Source organism: Drosophila melanogaster, chromosome 2R, assembly GCF_000001215.4.
Source record: "Drosophila melanogaster chromosome 2R".
Taxonomy (NCBI): domain Eukaryota; kingdom Metazoa; phylum Arthropoda; class Insecta; order Diptera; family Drosophilidae; genus Drosophila; species Drosophila melanogaster.
In genome coordinates, this window is record NT_033778.4 from 9,955,845 (window position 1) to 9,970,898 (window position 15,054).

Sequence of the window (15,054 nt, forward strand, 5' to 3'; positions counted from 1 at the left end):
AATGGCAAGCAACTGGACTCGCCACAAGCAAAAAAAATAAAAAGGAAAATGCAGAACAACATCAGCCAGTCGAACAACAACAACTGCCTCCATTGCAGTTGTTATGTACCTGCAACGTGCCTAAAATTTAAAAAATGCAATATCAAAACCAACGCGGAACCAGAAAAAGGCTCGTTTGGGATGCACGAAGCAACCTATACCCTCTATTATGTGAATGCCTAATCAAATGGCTGTGAAGTACATTGCTACAGATGCACCACAATGCTATATTTAAGCATTCTTAAAGGCGGATTTTTAACCTATTTTTCTCCAATGTTTTTAGACTATAAAATGGTTGAATTAGACTAATATGATTTGGGATGATGGTTCAGATAATGCGACATTAACCTGCGTATTTATAAACATCCATCAGACGATAGAAGAAACAAATTGTTATATTTTTTATATGCAACATGATTTCATGGTGGGCAACTGTAATACCTTTTGCTATAGAGTAACATAAGCGCCGTGCTGCACTTGCAACTGCCAAACGAAACGAAACCGGACTCAACTGGACACCCGCCCCTCGCACACACACCCATTAAATGCTCACATACACCAGTGGCATTAAAGACACACAAACACACACGATGTCTATATAGACGACGCCTAGTTGAGCATTTTGAACGACAACTACAGCGGACAAGCCATAATTAATCAGGCCTGGCCGGCAATATTTTACAAAAGCGAAACGAAAATTCCTCAACAACTTGCAAGACGGAGTTTCTGCAGATCCTAAACTCGAAAATTTGACTACAATGTTGTCAGTTTTCCAATTTGCCCTTATCATTTGGGCAATAACACGTGCATTTCCCTGCCACTTGCTGCGTTCCGTTTGACTGAGTCAATCGCACACTTCCTAATCACAAACAAATTCTAACAAATCGGTAGAAACTTGTTTCTTTCCATCGCAACATTAATTCGCATATTTTTACAAATTATATTAAAGCTCAAATACATGGGTACATAAAATACATACATACACACATGGAGTATTAGAAGTTGACGACGGCAACAGACATTCTGAATTTTTCGTGTACTTTGAAAACTTGTTTTATTTATTTGCTTTCAGTTTGTTCTGCCGTTGCTTGTAAGCTTATTGAACAATTATATTACGGCATATGAAATGACAATAGCTCAATAATGTTTAGCTCGATGTTTGCATGTGCGAACAGAAAATAAATATTGAGAATAACTTTGAGGGTTTACGTTAAGACTAACAAATTTAAGGATTTGGTGACTGAACTCATGTCAGAACCTATTTGATGTAGTATCTCGTGAAACATCATAGTTCTAATCAAGATACCGAAAGGGATATCGATAGAAAAAATCTTGCTCGTATTTTCCGTTCATAATTCTTTATATACTGAAATAGTTTTCTGCTAATAAGAAATATGTTTGTATAAATACAAGATTTATATATAATAAATCATTTAAGCAAAGTTGTTTCAAGTATATTGTTACTAAATATTGTTACTAAATAATGGTTTTCTTCGGATTACATTTAAACATCGTACCAAAAGTTTTCCAGGCATTGTGGAAACTTTGCATTAAACATTTAGCATGCAAATAAAACAATTACAATAAATTATCGAAAAAACCCCAGATACCCGAGCAGTGATTTTGTAACAGCATTTCGTTGGGTTTTTCTCACCCGCACGACTACAATGCAAATATGTGAGGTAATAATTGATGTCGTTTTGCGCAGTGTAAGTGGGGGAGGCAATGTCCGCCTCTTGATTTTTTTCTTGAGCCTCTCTTTAGTCAATTGTCGCTTCATTGCGAGAGGAAAAATAGGAGGAAAGTTGAGAGGAACAGCCACTTAATTCTATGCTACATGTGGATAAGCCGAGCTGATATGCAAAACAAAGCTATTAAGTTGGGAATTTGAGTTTAAGCTCTATATCAAATCAAATGGAAGGGTCAAATAAATACAATTGACCTTCTATAACTTCAAACCGAGTATATCACATGAATTGAGAATATATTCGTAGAACATTGTAATCCGGTCTTCATGGCATGGATTAAATATTTTCTGGTTAACGTTAGTCTAAGGTCAAACACTTCAAATTGATCATGATATCGTAGGATATACATATGAGAATAGATATCTGATGCGCTTTCTAGCCGACTTCAGTTGGCCACTGAAAGTGCAATCGACTTTTGGACCCAACGTTACAAGAAGTGCATTCGAAGTGGTGGAAGAAGTGACAGAAACAGAAAGGCTAAACTCAACTTACCGTCCGCAAGTTCAAGGCCAAATGTCGCTCTCCTGCATTGGCGCTCTCGCTTCTGTTTCGCTCACGCTCTGCGTGGGGCTCTGCGCTCTCTCCTTCTCCTTTCTGAGAGTCTTGCTGTGTTACATGTAAAAGAACTTTCGTTTTCCACCAGCGAGGGATGGGGTGGGGGGTTGGGTGGGCGAAGTGGCCCACATGCAACTGCCGTTAGCAGGTCTGTTGTTGTTTTTCTTTCGTTTTCGCACTTCTCGCTGCCTCTTGTGGTGTTATTGTTGTTCTCTGTTGTTCGCCAAACAGGAGTGACTTTTGTAAATTAATTAACAACACTCGCACACTCACTCCCCACAAACACACTCACGCACACAGCTGCGTTCATCATGCGAGCGCGCGCTTCGAGATAAGCAAAGCAATTTATTTGCACTAAAATTTACTTTTGCGCGCTGAGCGAAACGTGGGCGAAGGGGGTGGGGGGCGGTTGAGAGAAGAGCGCACCACACACACGCACTCACACGGCCGACGTAAGAGCGCACGTTTTCGCAGGTTTTTAGTGTATATAATTAATTTGTCAGCGTGTTTTCGACCTGATCTTGTGCATTCGGCTAGTTCGCGATTAAGAGTCTGCGTTTCGAAATCAATGCGATCGATTCAAAGTCTGATCAGATCGGTCCAATCGGAGCCTACGACGAAACAAGTCAACAACGGCGGAGCGCTACAACAAATGTGCTGCGGGAGCTTTGAGCGGATGGGTCACACTCAGCCAGCAGCATGGTCACACCTGGCGATGGCAGTTTGGAGATATATCGATTGTGGTTCCTATGCGATACTTTCCTGGCGCCAGCTTAAAAAATTAAAATCTTTAATTTAAAAAATTTCCAGGCAAATGCACTAGTTTTTATAGGCAACTAAGCGGAATCTAAAGCCATTTAACTGCCAATTTGTATACCATATGTATTGGACTGCAATGAATTTAGTAGCAAATAAACAACATATGTAAGGTTATTAATACAAAATTGTTTACTTTATATACCTCGCTAATGCGGATCTTTTTTTGGGTCATGTTGCATTCAAGGTTTAGGTCACTAAAATTTACTTAAATGAAGATTTTCACAGTAATGGGAGATTTGCTTTCAGAGCGTCGAACTCCTTCTTTTCTAAGGGCTTAAGATGTGTACCCGAGAAGGGCGATTTGAACTCCAAATCGCGATGTTTGTTCACCAGAACTTTCTGATCTGAGTATATCAGATTGATTTGCTGTTCTATTTTCTGTTGATCTGTCAGAAATTATAGTTAATAATAGCATGTAGTGGACGAGCAGTTACCCACCTTTTTTGAGCAGTTCCAATGCCTTTTCCCGCTCCATTTTGACTAGCATACTGCCAATAGTGATCCAAACTTTCTTGTCCTCCGACTTCTCCATCAGCCGCATTGCCTGCCGGGTTTCTTGGCGGCGTTTATCCATTACCGTCAGTTCCTGCTTGTTGACCAGAATTTTGTCGGCCAACTCCTCGGTCTTGGTTATTATCTCAATACTTTTGTTCAGATCTGTTTGCGACATTTTGCAAATGATATTTCTTCAAACAGATTTGCTAAAAACACGGAAGTAAACAAAAGTGAAGAAGTGAGACCCGAAAACGTACTAACGCCTCTTAAACAGCTGTTCGATCAGGGGCGCATCATAGAAGAGGGATTCATTTTACATGCTAACTGTATGAGGAAACATTTAACTGTTAACCTGTTAATATTCTTCCTATTGTAAGAAACCACCGCTTGCATTTCAATTTAATCAGTTTTGACGTATTGATAATTCATTCATTCAAAATATCAATAGAGCGCTTGTAACCAAATATGGTTACATTATAGCACAGCATAACTGCATAACATTGAGCCCCTGTAAACACACATTCTACCTGCGCCGCTGAACAAATAACATCTCAATCGCAAGCAAAGATGGCCGCGTCATAAGTTGATTTGTAGTTCCAAAACGAGACGAGACGTTTGTTTACGAGCACAACTACGCCGGACTGGATCTCCGCCAGCATTCGGGCAGCTATATATATACATTCGAAGGGACACCAAAGCAATGAAATCCACCGACAGCGCCAAGTGCCTGGGCAGCAAGTCCTTGGCAATCTGTTGCCTGCTCCTCCACCTCCTACTCTGCATTAGACCAGCAGTGTCGCAGGTAAATCCCGAGCGATAAACAAAGCATTTCCAGGTTGAGGAGTTTACAAGTCCCAAGTCGCTGCTTGACCCAAGGAAACATATGTTTGCAGTGCGCGCACATATGTTTAGCATATTGATTTTGCAGTAGTGTGTACTTCGCATGTGTGCGTGGGCGCCGTGCTCCGTGGCAATTATTTTGCTTCACCTAGAGGCTTAATCTTAATCTCAATCCCCCATTTCAGACTCAAAGTCCACAGCGTTATCTGCATAATGTGGACAGCAATAGCAACAACAACGAACGCCTGCACCAGATACTCAAGGGATCCGGAGCAGGATCGGGAGCCACGCAGCTCAACTGGCCACAGCCTCCGAAGCAAACTGTCCCCAACGTCAAGACTGAGCTGGCCAAGCTAAACAACAGTGAGTTGGCGTATTTTTACAAATGCACACCGTGTAATTCACTAAAACTCGATCCCCAGCTTACGTTTACCAGAACGCCTGGCCGGCAAACAATGTGAAACTGGGTGCAGTGACAGCTGTAAGTTTCGACAAGGCCGGCAACGTGGTAATCTTCCATCGCGTGAATCGCGTCTGGGGACAGACCACATTTGATAACAGGAACCAGTACCAGGAGAAGTACCGCGGGCCCATCAGGGAGAGCACCATCCTGGCACTGGAGCCCGCAACAGGCAAAGTGCAATACGACTGGGGCAAGAACTTGTAAGAAATTGTAACTCCCTTGTTCGGTACTTTAGGTAGCTCTATCCAGTGCTTATTTAATTGCAAATACTAGTTTGCAGGTTAGCAAAGTGTGTATTGCATTCGTTGAAATCTAATCTAGGCACAGGTAGAAGGAAGCATTTCTTCCGAGTCCATGTGGCCATTTCCGTCTGTCCGATCAATATGCCACAAACATTTAAGCCCTGCCCACAATTCCACCGAACCCCCACTAGTTGAGTATCGGGTAACTGATTGTCTAGGATATCGTTCTTTATTTTTCTCAGTACTCATTTATGGCCGCGCTGTTTTGTGTTTGTATAATACCTACTTCATTTTTCGTTTAAATTATCTGGTGAAGTTAAATTAAATCGGTAGTAAAAGCATTTTGCATTTGTAAGTTCAAAAGTTCTAACACATAGTCAAAAGTATTTTGTAAGATTTTAATTTCGGCTGTGAAATTCTGAAGGCATATCTAAATTTAAGTAATCACTAGAATAGCAATGTACTTCTACAGCCTTATAAGTATGCCCTTCCTAATTAAATCCCATCTCACACACAGTTTTTACATGCCACATGGCCTGACCGTGGACCCCGAAGACAACGTTTGGTTAACAGACGTCGCCATGCACCAGGTTTTTAAGTTCCCGCCCCGTGGAGGCGATGGAAAACCAGCGTTGACTCTGGGCGATGCCTTCCAGCCCGGTTCAGGACGCAAATTCTGCAAGCCCACCTCGGTGGCGGTGTTGGATAATGGGGACTTCTTCGTGGCGGATGGATACTGCAATGCTCGCATCCTTAAGTACTCACGAAAAGGCGAATTGATCCTCTTCTGGGGACAGAACACCTTCTCCGGCATATCCTACGACGTTGCGCCCCAGAACTTCTTCGCGATTCCCCACGCTCTGACTCTCGTCCCGGAGTTGCAGTTACTCTGCGCAGCTGATAGGGAGAATGGGCGCGTACAGTGCTTCCTCTCGAGCAACGGCACCTTTCACTCACAGTACCACAACCAGCTGATAGGGGACCGCCTCTTCAGCATGGCTTACACCCCGGCAGCGGGTGAGTGGATAAATCTTCTTCTGGTATCGGTGTTCATGAGGTGTCATAAGAACCTTTCGACGGTTAAGCATCTATTTAAAATGTTGCATTATCATTCACATTACCATAACAGAGCATCTTTTGTACAAATCTCAACCCTAAATGTATTCATTTTCCGCTACAGGTGGGCAGCTGGTCATTGTCAACGGACCAACCGCCGAGTTAGGCATCCATCCTGAGCATTATAACGAGGTGCACGGTTTCGTGCTAAGCATGCGCAGCAAGCAACTGGTGTCTAAGTTCGGCCCCAATAACCTGCAGTTCCAGAACCCGCACGACGTGGCCGTTACAGCCGACGGCAATGAGATCTACGTGGCCGAGCTGAATCCAATGCGTATCCACAAGTTCGTCCACCGATCTCTGGCCAAGCCAATGTCCTTGTCGGCCAGCAAGGACTCTAGGGACAGCGCTATTAGCCAAGCTGTGGGAGGGGACCAGGTTCCCGCAGTGGCTGTGCACCACCCGAGCGGCAAAGCAATCCTGGTGGCTTCGCTCATGCTCCTTTTCGCCGGCTCTACCTTTGCCTTGGCTTTGATCTTTGCGCGGCGGAGGAAACGAGGTAACCAAGCGAACAGCTCCGCTACGCCCAGTGACTTGGTGTACCGAAAGCTGACTGCTTCCACCCAGAGTCTTGGCTGATCGGTAGTGCTAACTCCTCACTCAATGTCCTGTGTTGTGCTGTCACACTTAACTGATTTAGTGTCCTGTACTTATAAGCTCCAACCTGTTTACATTTGTATCCACAATTGAATCTCCCTATTTACGCTTTTTTTGGTGTCGTTAATTACACAGCATGTCCACTTCTTGTGTGTTCTGTATTCGTTGGCTTACTTTTCGTTCAACTTTATTGTAATTAAAATTTATACCGCATTTATATACAAATTATATACAACTTTTTATACAAAATACATAAGCATACAAACAAAATTTACGTTTATCCTTAAGTGTATTCTGTTTTCGTTTTTGGTTTGTTCCAGTGCACGCCAGATCGCAGATCTATGCATGAACTAAGAAGGGAATGGGGTGACTAGTGTTATTGCTCATATAAATCCCATGGTAATTGTTAGTTAATCAGTTGTACCAACATATCCCACAGGTTGCCTGCCTTTCGGAGCACGCGGTCGTCGCCACGCGTGGGAGAAAAGCGATGGCTTCAAGCTGGGCGGACTTCTCGATCGGGATCGCAACGGATTCGAGAAGCTGGACCAGCAGGCCAGCGACGAGGAGCAGGAGACGAAGACACTGGCGAGTGCCCAGTACGCCTAGGCGAAGGACCAAGACTTACGCAGCTAACAAAGCATTCCTAGTTCTAACTACCTGTACCTCATTGAAATACCGACTTAGTTTTACGCGAGCTATGTATATGTGTGTACTTTAGGTAACTTTATTTACCTTCCTTGTGGTGCATATCGCAGAGAATTCCGATCGTGGTGTATTTCTAGTTGATTTATTGAGCCGTTTGTTCAATGTATTTTAAACAGCTTATTTATGGAAACTTCTTTTGGAGAACCGACTATGCGATTTTTTTCCGGTTACTTATATTTATTCTTTATTTAAAAGAATACATTTTTAAAACGCATGCCTCTAAAGAGCTCGAAAATATCTGAAATATTGTAAGTGCCACAGAGTCCAATGACTTGACCACATCCTTTAAATTAATTTTTTTTTTCGAATTAAATCGAAGTTCTCAGCGAATGCGCCTCATATATTGCGATTAATTTGCCAAAAAGAATATAGTCGTATGAATCTGTCATAGTGTGTATTTCGATTATTTAAAGTCTGCGGCTTAACTAGATTTCGTTATAAATAGGTGTACAACATATTGTGTCGACTTGCAAGGCCCCATAGTGGCGAATATGTTTAGCCCCTTTCCTCGTCCCTGGTTGCCACGATCCCAGAAGACCTAGGGTTTAGCTTCTGGCTGGCGGTCAGACAACCTGGGCGAGGAAACCCTCATTCTCCTCCGTTACAATAGCATCGATGTTGTAGAATATAGCATGCATAGCAATCACGAAGCATGAAGCACCCAGCGTCCAAAACAAAACCGCACCCGCGCCCACCAGGAATAGCACTGGTGCCGTCGCCAGATTGAGTGCGATGATCTGCTGGCTGGGCGTCAGTTGTTGTCCCACGATGGTAATGTTACTGTTGCGCACGCGCAGCTTATGGCAGCCAAAAGCGGAAGCCAGGATGACCAGCAGAATGCAGGGAGCCGTGATGCTTAAGATTATAACTATTAAATGGGGTGCAATAAGGTTTTTAGAATCACTTACAGGCAGTATATCATCAGTACAAAAAAGATGAAAACGTAGTTGGCCTGAAAATAGGAGAGATTCCGAATAACCCGGCTATTTAGCCGCTGCATGCTGATGGCCGTTTTGAAATTGTTGATGTTGAAGAAGACTACCCAGGGCCGCAGGGAGTTTCGGACCATTTGGAAGATCTGCAGCGGTGATGGCAGGTTGGATAGCGAGGGCAGGCTGCAGGGTTCAAGAGTAATTAGCTATTCGCTCCTTGTTACGGTTTACTCACCTTTGCATGTCCACGGAGAACCTGCCTCCGGAAGGCGGTGGCGGCTGCATGTTACCGGATAGGTTCCCGCCAGTGTGTGCCATTTTGCTTGTGCTTTCCCAACCTCGTCCTAACACTTATCTTAGATACACGTCTTCGCTGCAATCTACAATTCTTCTTTCGACAAGTGTGGGCGTTCCACAAGTGTTATGTGTATCTTTGGATTCGTTCCACTTGGTCCAAGAACTGTCTTGAGGATGCTGCGGCGTTTGTAAAGCGGCGAGGACTTTAGCGGGGTCACTTCTACATGGAGGCGGCAACACTTTCGATGTTGATTTTACGATTCACTCTTAATTTGCTATGACATCGTTTTCTTTTGAGAAACAGTATACAAAGTTTGAAAAATCTGATGTGGCAGATAGTTCTAGGATTGCCGTTGCCGTGACGTGCGGTGTGGCCAGAGTTGCGAGTGCGCAAATTCTCGAAATCAACTGAAAACAAATCCAAAGCGCTGAATGCAATCAAACATTTAATACAAAACTTTTTCTCTAAACATTTGAATTATTTTTTAATGATATTTTTACACAAAACAATTATATTTTTCTACCTATTACTCGTGTAGTAGATGGTTATACTAGATTCGTTTAAAAATGTATATATTTTTGATATCCTTGTCTATTAACTTGAACTATTAAAGCTAGAAAGTTAAGATTAGAAATTCAGTTTCTTTCTGATGATGCAACGCCACAATTTAAAAAAATGAATCGATTTTTTTTCATTTTATTACTTGTCTTGCCAATTTCTAGAGCTATGCCAAAAACCTTTTACCACGCCCATTTTAACACTGAAATCTGCTACGTCTTCACTTTTATGTGTAGACATTTTTTAATTTTACTATTTGTTATCAGTATGGCAAAAGATATGTTGGATGCGCCCAAACCAAACCAAACCCACACTTTTAAAAAGTTACTTGCCTATTTTTCATCTTATTATTTTTTTTTCCAATTTGTATAGATAAGCCAAAATGAATGTTGAACTTTTCCACCAGCTGAGTAATTGGTATCTGATAGTCGAGGAACTGGACTATATAGTTCTCTCTGCTTAAAAATGTTTTCATCACAGAATTACTTATTATTTCTTTTAACAAGGCCAAACAAAGCAAACATATTAAGCAATTCTTTTAATTTCCTTTTATATAAGTAGGCGTAACGAAAGAAATTTTAAGAGTCTGCGTTGCTTTACAAGTAACAGGTAAGAATCGCGCTGATATTTTAAATATTTTTTGAACAATTTATTTGACGGATAACACAACATCCATTAAATTTTTCTCAGGTCTTCTGGCTAATACATACATATCTTATATTTCTTGTATCTTGTATACACACTCAGGTTAAATGTTACATTTCTATTTACATTTACCAACAAAGAGTTTTAGAAGTTAAGAGAGTTTTCATTTGCATTACCATTATGAATATAGACTATATAATAAAAGTTCTAACTTAGATATATTTACAGATATGGATTTTTGACGTCATAACATATTGCTGGTGTGACACAAGTGATAAGTATTTTTTCACAGTTCCGGTATGAATCAGATTTTTGATTTTAACTTAAAAAAATTGTGTCTTGAAATATTCAGAATGGATTTATATTTGTTTACGGAGATGGAAATTGATTATCATCTTTTTGTTCAACGGTATTTTGGGATTGTGGAGAAAGTAAAAAATAAATCTCGTTCTAGTCACGCGGTATCAGGGTGATGGTGTCCTTCATTTCCAAAAAACCTGTGAATGTATTCGAGTGTTGCGACTGTTAGATACCTGTTACTCAGTTTATGAACCTGCAACATATGGATATGTAGAATTTGAATAATTTGGCGTGTAGCAAGGATATAGCTCTGATCAATCTATTACTACAGTTTTGATATGTTTAAAAGTAGTAGGATTTGAACGTTTCCTGGTATCCAGAAGACTTTTAGGATGTGAGCGTTTTAGGAGTTTAGGGCGTAACAGGGGCGTGGCACGGTTTTAAAGAAAACTTACATGCTTCCTTACTCTTAATGTTTCCGACATCTCGACATTCATACGGACGGACAGGCAGGCCATTATAATTAACCCAAGGAAAGTTGTGGATTGGACATCGTGCCATGAATCATTTTAGCAATCGAGATAAGCTTGAACTTTTAAGACCAACTGGCTTTTGAATTCAGTATTCGGTTAGGCTTTGACATTTCAAGATGGTCTCGATCCATTTTTATTTGGCACTTTTGCTTCAAGCGATTTCCTTGGCGAATTCTTTCCAATTTGGTAAATAGTGGCAACTACAATACAATATACATATCTACAATTTCATCGGATCAGTGTCAGTGTTAAATATATACTTTGGCAGCTCACGGATCTATTTTTGGTCTCAACAATAATTAATACCTTATAATTACAAAATTGGAACTTCATTGGGTTGATTTCGCTACACAAAACTATAGTCTTACCAGGAAAATGCAATCTTTAATAGGATTTCATACAGTGTTACAAATGCTATTTTCGGCCATTTTGAGCTCCATTAATTGGTCAATTTTTGTTACCCCCCTTAGCAAAATTCAATTTTTGCCGACTAGACGAGATTTGCATCCCACTGAGCAAATGTGAACCTCTTATGAAGATTCTACATCCCCGGAACATGACAAACGATCAAAAATCACAGTACCGGAACAAACTATGCAACATTAATCCTTTTGCCCACGAGCTAGTGCACATGGTTTTTACCTGCTGCCCGATGGTTGCAGGGGATAAACTACCAGATAGCAGGGTCTGCGGACAGAGTCCTCCTTCGTCATATATCGTAGGCGGCATGGAGGCACAGTCCAACCAGTTTCCCTGGACAGTCCTGCTGGGTTACGAAGCCTACACAGCAAAGCAGCGACCGTCTCCCATGTGTGCGGGCTCCTTGATCGCCAGTCGCTATGTGCTGACGGCAGCCCATTGTTTGAATGTGAATGACTTCTACGTGGCACGTGTGCGCCTGGGCGAGCATGACACCGAGAACGATCCCGACTACACCTGGCTGCCGAATGGAGCCAAGATATGGGCTCCAGCGCACGTGGACATCGATGTGGATCTGAGGGTTCCGCACGAGCAGTACTACACGAGAAATGGAAGACACTACAACGACATTGCTCTGTTGCGTCTGAAGAGTCGGGTGAAGTAAGTAGTGTGCTCTTTGGGGTTCCCTCTTTTCACATTTTCCCATCGATGTCCTCTCTTTCAGATACACTCTTCAGATCAGACCCATTTGCATTTGGCCTGGCATTGAATTGTCAACTTCCTCCTTCAAAAACTTCCCTTTTCAAATTGCCGGCTGGGGCGATTCGGGTCTGCAGCAAAAAAGCACCGTACTTCGCCAAGGCACCATCAGTGGAATGAGTCCGGATGAATGCTTGAATCGGTATCCAACACTGCTCGTCGATAAGGACATCCAGATATGTGCCATGGGATGGGATGGCACCGACACCGGACTGGGAGATTCCGGTAGCCCGCTGATGGCTTCGGTGGGCAGGGGTGCTGATCAATTTTATTACCTAGCCGGAATAACGTCCTACGGAGGGGGACCCTCCAGTTACGGATATGGGCCAGCGGTTTACACGAAAACTTCCTCATATTATGAGTGGATAAAGAAGAAAATCAATGATATCGCTGAAGATGAACGTAAAATGAAATACAAATCTGTAAGAATACCAATTTAATTTAACGTTATTAAAATGATACTTTTTATGCATGCAGAAATGGATGTTGTTCTTTGTTAACAAAATCGCCAAAACAGTCAAGTAAAGAAAGTACACAATTATCTTTAAAACCGTTCTTGGGACAAAAAGCCACATTTAACATGATTATGTTAAAAACAGATGTAACCATTGAGAATTGCAGACGTTTGACATAATTCACATTTTGCAAACAAATCCAGATCTTAACTAGACCAATTCTAACTCCAATAAGGATGACTTAGCCTCTCAATCGAAAGAATTCCTCGACTATAAGATAGCCTTAGTCAGCAATTGGGGAGTTCGAGGTATATAACGACACAGCTAGTTCTTCTTATCAAGAACATGCTTATGTATGTATATACTCTCTACTATATATAATTTATCGAGTCGAATCAATTTTCCTTATAACTCTAAGAGTAAGTTTCTTAGAACACCACGAAGAGGGAGATTTATCACGAATTTTTTTTGAAAAAAACTTGTAGGGTAACTCAAATCTTTAAAAACTTAAAGATTTCTTAACAAAGTTGACAAATTTGTGTTTGAAAATAAAATAAGCAATCTTACAATCAAGAAAGGAAAAAAATGAAAAATGAAATATTGTAGGGTAACAAATTTCAAATTGTCGATAACTTGATATCACCTTGGCCGCACTACGAATATTCGATGGCAACAGACTATCGGCGACGTTACCCACGCATTTTCCGCTAGTCGCGCCTTGGGCACACTACAGATCCACAGAAATTTGGTTTTGGAAAATTCCTGAAATCGCTGCCGAGGCTGGAAACAAGTCGATCCCAGCACCATCCCATCCAGAAGCACAAATCCCGCAAGCAAATAGGCAACCATTAACATGGCCGACGATTGGGGTAAGTTGCGATTGGCCTGGGCGGAAGAGTGGGCGGTGCGTCATCTGCACGGCGGACAATAAACGTGGTCTCCGTCGTTGTTGTTGTTGTTGCTGCTGCTATTGCTGTTGTTGTTGGAGTGCCGTGCAACCAGCCTTGATGAGTATTTTTAGCCACTGTGCCAACTAACCGTTTGAAATCATTGTTATTCACCATGTTCCTGGAACTCATTCTGTTACCTGGCAGAATCCGCAGCAGACAGCGAGGTGGTCATCCGGCCGACTGCCGCCGCCAGCGTAAACAAGTGGGAGGGCGAGGACGAGGATGAGGACATCAAGGTGCGACTAACGAAATCCAAGTGAGATCGAAAGCAGTGCCGCATTCAAACCAACTATCCAAGTGCCCAACAACAAATGCCATGGGCCAAAACTTGTTTTTCTGCACTCGGTTTCACTTTCGTTTCGCTGTACACGTGTGCACTTTTGCAGCAGACTGATCGAATCATTTGTTTATTTGCTGCCCACAGGACAGCTGGGAGGATGAGGAGGAAAAAAAGGACGAGGAGAAGCCTACGAAAACAGAAGCACCAGCCAAACCGAAGCCAAATAAGGCGCTAAAAGCCAAACTGGAACAGCAGGCGGTGAGATAAGGCTCAAAAGCATTTCTCAATCATTGGCTATATTGTTATCATCTGTTATTAACAGCTCCTAGAGGAGGAAGCGGAGGCAAAACGTTTGGCCAACCTATCGCCTGCAGAAAAGTTGGCTGAGAAGCTGCGATTGCAAAAAATCCAGGAGGCCTCTGATCTCAAGCATGCCCAGGAAGCGTTCGGTGTGACGAGTACGTGCGGAGGTCTTGACGCCTTCAACCCCGAGACCAAGGAGGAGTTCAAGGAATTTGGCGCAACGCTCAGCTGGAAGGTGGGCCAATTCCGCGAGTCGGAGCACTTCCCCCAATTTGTTGAGGATCTGGTGCGCAGCCTATGCGTGAATCGTGAGTGATTAGCTGGCTGACAATTAAAGACGGCTTATCTGATTTGATTTCGCACCTTATCTAGTGAGCGCTGCTGACATCAAAAAGGTCAAGATGAACGTGGAAATCTTGCACTCGGAAAAGCTGAAGCTGGAAAAGGCCAATGCTAAAAAGCCCGCTGGAAAGGGCAAGGGCAAGGTCACTCTCCGCACCGAAAACGACGTGAGTGTTTCAATCGCCGCCGTTCGAGATCAACGAATGAACTTATTTAATCCGCTCTTTTGCAGGACATTGACGGTTACCAAAAGTACGGAAATGACTTCACCGAAGACTATGACGACTTCATGTGAATAGGATCTATAAATGTAGCCCGCATATATCTAATTATTGAATGCATAGTTGCTTGTTGAAGAGTTCTTCTTGTTAGAGATGCTGCGCAGGAATAAGAGTCCTTTGTTAAATATAAAATGGCAGAACCTATATAAATATGTAAATATATATTTATATAACCATACATAACACAAAACGAGTTACATAGTCAAGTCAGGCAATCAAGAAACCTCAACGAACACGCAAATCCAACTCCAAACCGAAAGAATATTTAGGCAACTGACTTATGGCGACAGCACATGTATGTAGGTCGTATTCGGAACGGCTTCTTGTGAAATTCATTTTTGTATAAAGAATAAAACTACAGATCGATATTAAACGA

At 42.2% G+C, this 15,054-nt stretch overlaps 6 protein-coding genes across 10 annotated transcripts in view, besides 1 other annotated feature; 3 read left to right on the forward strand and 3 right to left on the reverse strand.

The window, feature by feature from the left end:
- Positions 1-3,014, reverse strand: part of Mef2 (Myocyte enhancer factor 2) — a 45,363-nt gene extending 42,349 nt beyond the window's left edge. For both annotated transcript variants that reach the window (NM_206067.4, NM_001273913.2), the window contains exon 1: positions 2,280-3,014. The gene's annotated coding sequence lies outside the window, so the exon portion shown is untranslated. The remainder of the gene's footprint in view (positions 1-2,279) is intronic.
- Positions 3,015-3,274: 260 nt separating this feature from the next.
- On the reverse strand, positions 3,275-3,888 carry Pdrg1 (Pdrg1 prefoldin-like subunit). The gene is made up of 2 exons (NM_136694.4): positions 3,600-3,888; positions 3,275-3,547 (listed from the first exon to the last, which is right to left on the reverse strand). The coding sequence occupies exons 1-2, from the start codon at positions 3,829-3,831 to the stop codon at positions 3,381-3,383; spliced, it is 399 nt and encodes a 132-aa protein (NP_610538.1). The 5' UTR covers positions 3,832-3,888; the 3' UTR covers positions 3,275-3,380.
- On the forward strand, positions 3,705-8,009 carry Pal1 (Peptidyl-alpha-hydroxyglycine-alpha-amidating lyase 1). Of its 3 annotated transcripts, NM_136693.3 has the most exons (8): positions 3,705-3,790; positions 3,858-4,028; positions 4,105-4,458; positions 4,682-4,859; positions 4,919-5,159; positions 5,719-6,218; positions 6,382-6,816; positions 7,354-8,009. In NM_136693.3, exons 3-8 carry the CDS (start codon positions 4,357-4,359, stop codon positions 7,521-7,523), a joined length of 1,626 nt encoding a protein of 541 aa, NP_610537.2. In that variant the 5' UTR covers positions 3,705-3,790; positions 3,858-4,028; positions 4,105-4,356; the 3' UTR covers positions 7,524-8,009. The 3 variants fall into 3 exon arrangements, with proteins under 3 accessions (NP_610537.2, NP_001137630.2, NP_001286259.1); NM_001144158.3 differs by lacking the exons at positions 3,705-3,790; positions 3,858-4,028 and having other exon boundaries at positions 4,234-4,458; NM_001299330.1 differs by lacking the exons at positions 3,705-3,790; positions 3,858-4,028; positions 7,354-8,009 and having other exon boundaries at positions 4,234-4,458; positions 6,382-7,187.
- Positions 7,991-9,223, reverse strand: CG1418 (uncharacterized protein). The gene is made up of 3 exons (NM_136695.3): positions 8,790-9,223; positions 8,531-8,737; positions 7,991-8,477 (listed from the first exon to the last, which is right to left on the reverse strand). The coding sequence occupies exons 1-3, from the start codon at positions 8,870-8,872 to the stop codon at positions 8,186-8,188; spliced, it is 582 nt and encodes a 193-aa protein (NP_610539.1). The 5' UTR covers positions 8,873-9,223; the 3' UTR covers positions 7,991-8,185.
- Positions 9,224-9,810: 587 nt separating this feature from the next.
- Positions 9,811-9,875: a mobile genetic element.
- A 1,511-nt stretch (positions 9,876-11,386) lies between these two features.
- Positions 11,387-12,544, forward strand: CG12133 (uncharacterized protein). The gene is made up of 2 exons (NM_136696.2): positions 11,387-11,968; positions 12,033-12,544. Exons 1-2 carry the CDS (start codon positions 11,421-11,423, stop codon positions 12,505-12,507), a joined length of 1,023 nt encoding a protein of 340 aa, NP_610540.2. The 5' UTR covers positions 11,387-11,420; the 3' UTR covers positions 12,508-12,544.
- A 540-nt stretch (positions 12,545-13,084) lies between these two features.
- On the forward strand, positions 13,085-15,053 carry eIF3j (eukaryotic translation initiation factor 3 subunit j). Of its 2 annotated transcripts, none has more exons than NM_136697.3 (6): positions 13,085-13,391; positions 13,617-13,708; positions 13,897-14,010; positions 14,075-14,363; positions 14,428-14,564; positions 14,630-15,053. In NM_136697.3, exons 1-6 carry the CDS (start codon positions 13,376-13,378, stop codon positions 14,690-14,692), a joined length of 711 nt encoding a protein of 236 aa, NP_610541.1. In that variant the 5' UTR covers positions 13,085-13,375; the 3' UTR covers positions 14,693-15,053. The 2 variants fall into 2 exon arrangements, with proteins under 2 accessions (NP_610541.1, NP_001286260.1); NM_001299331.1 differs by having other exon boundaries at positions 13,220-13,391.
- The last annotated feature ends 1 nt before the right edge of the window (position 15,054 follows it).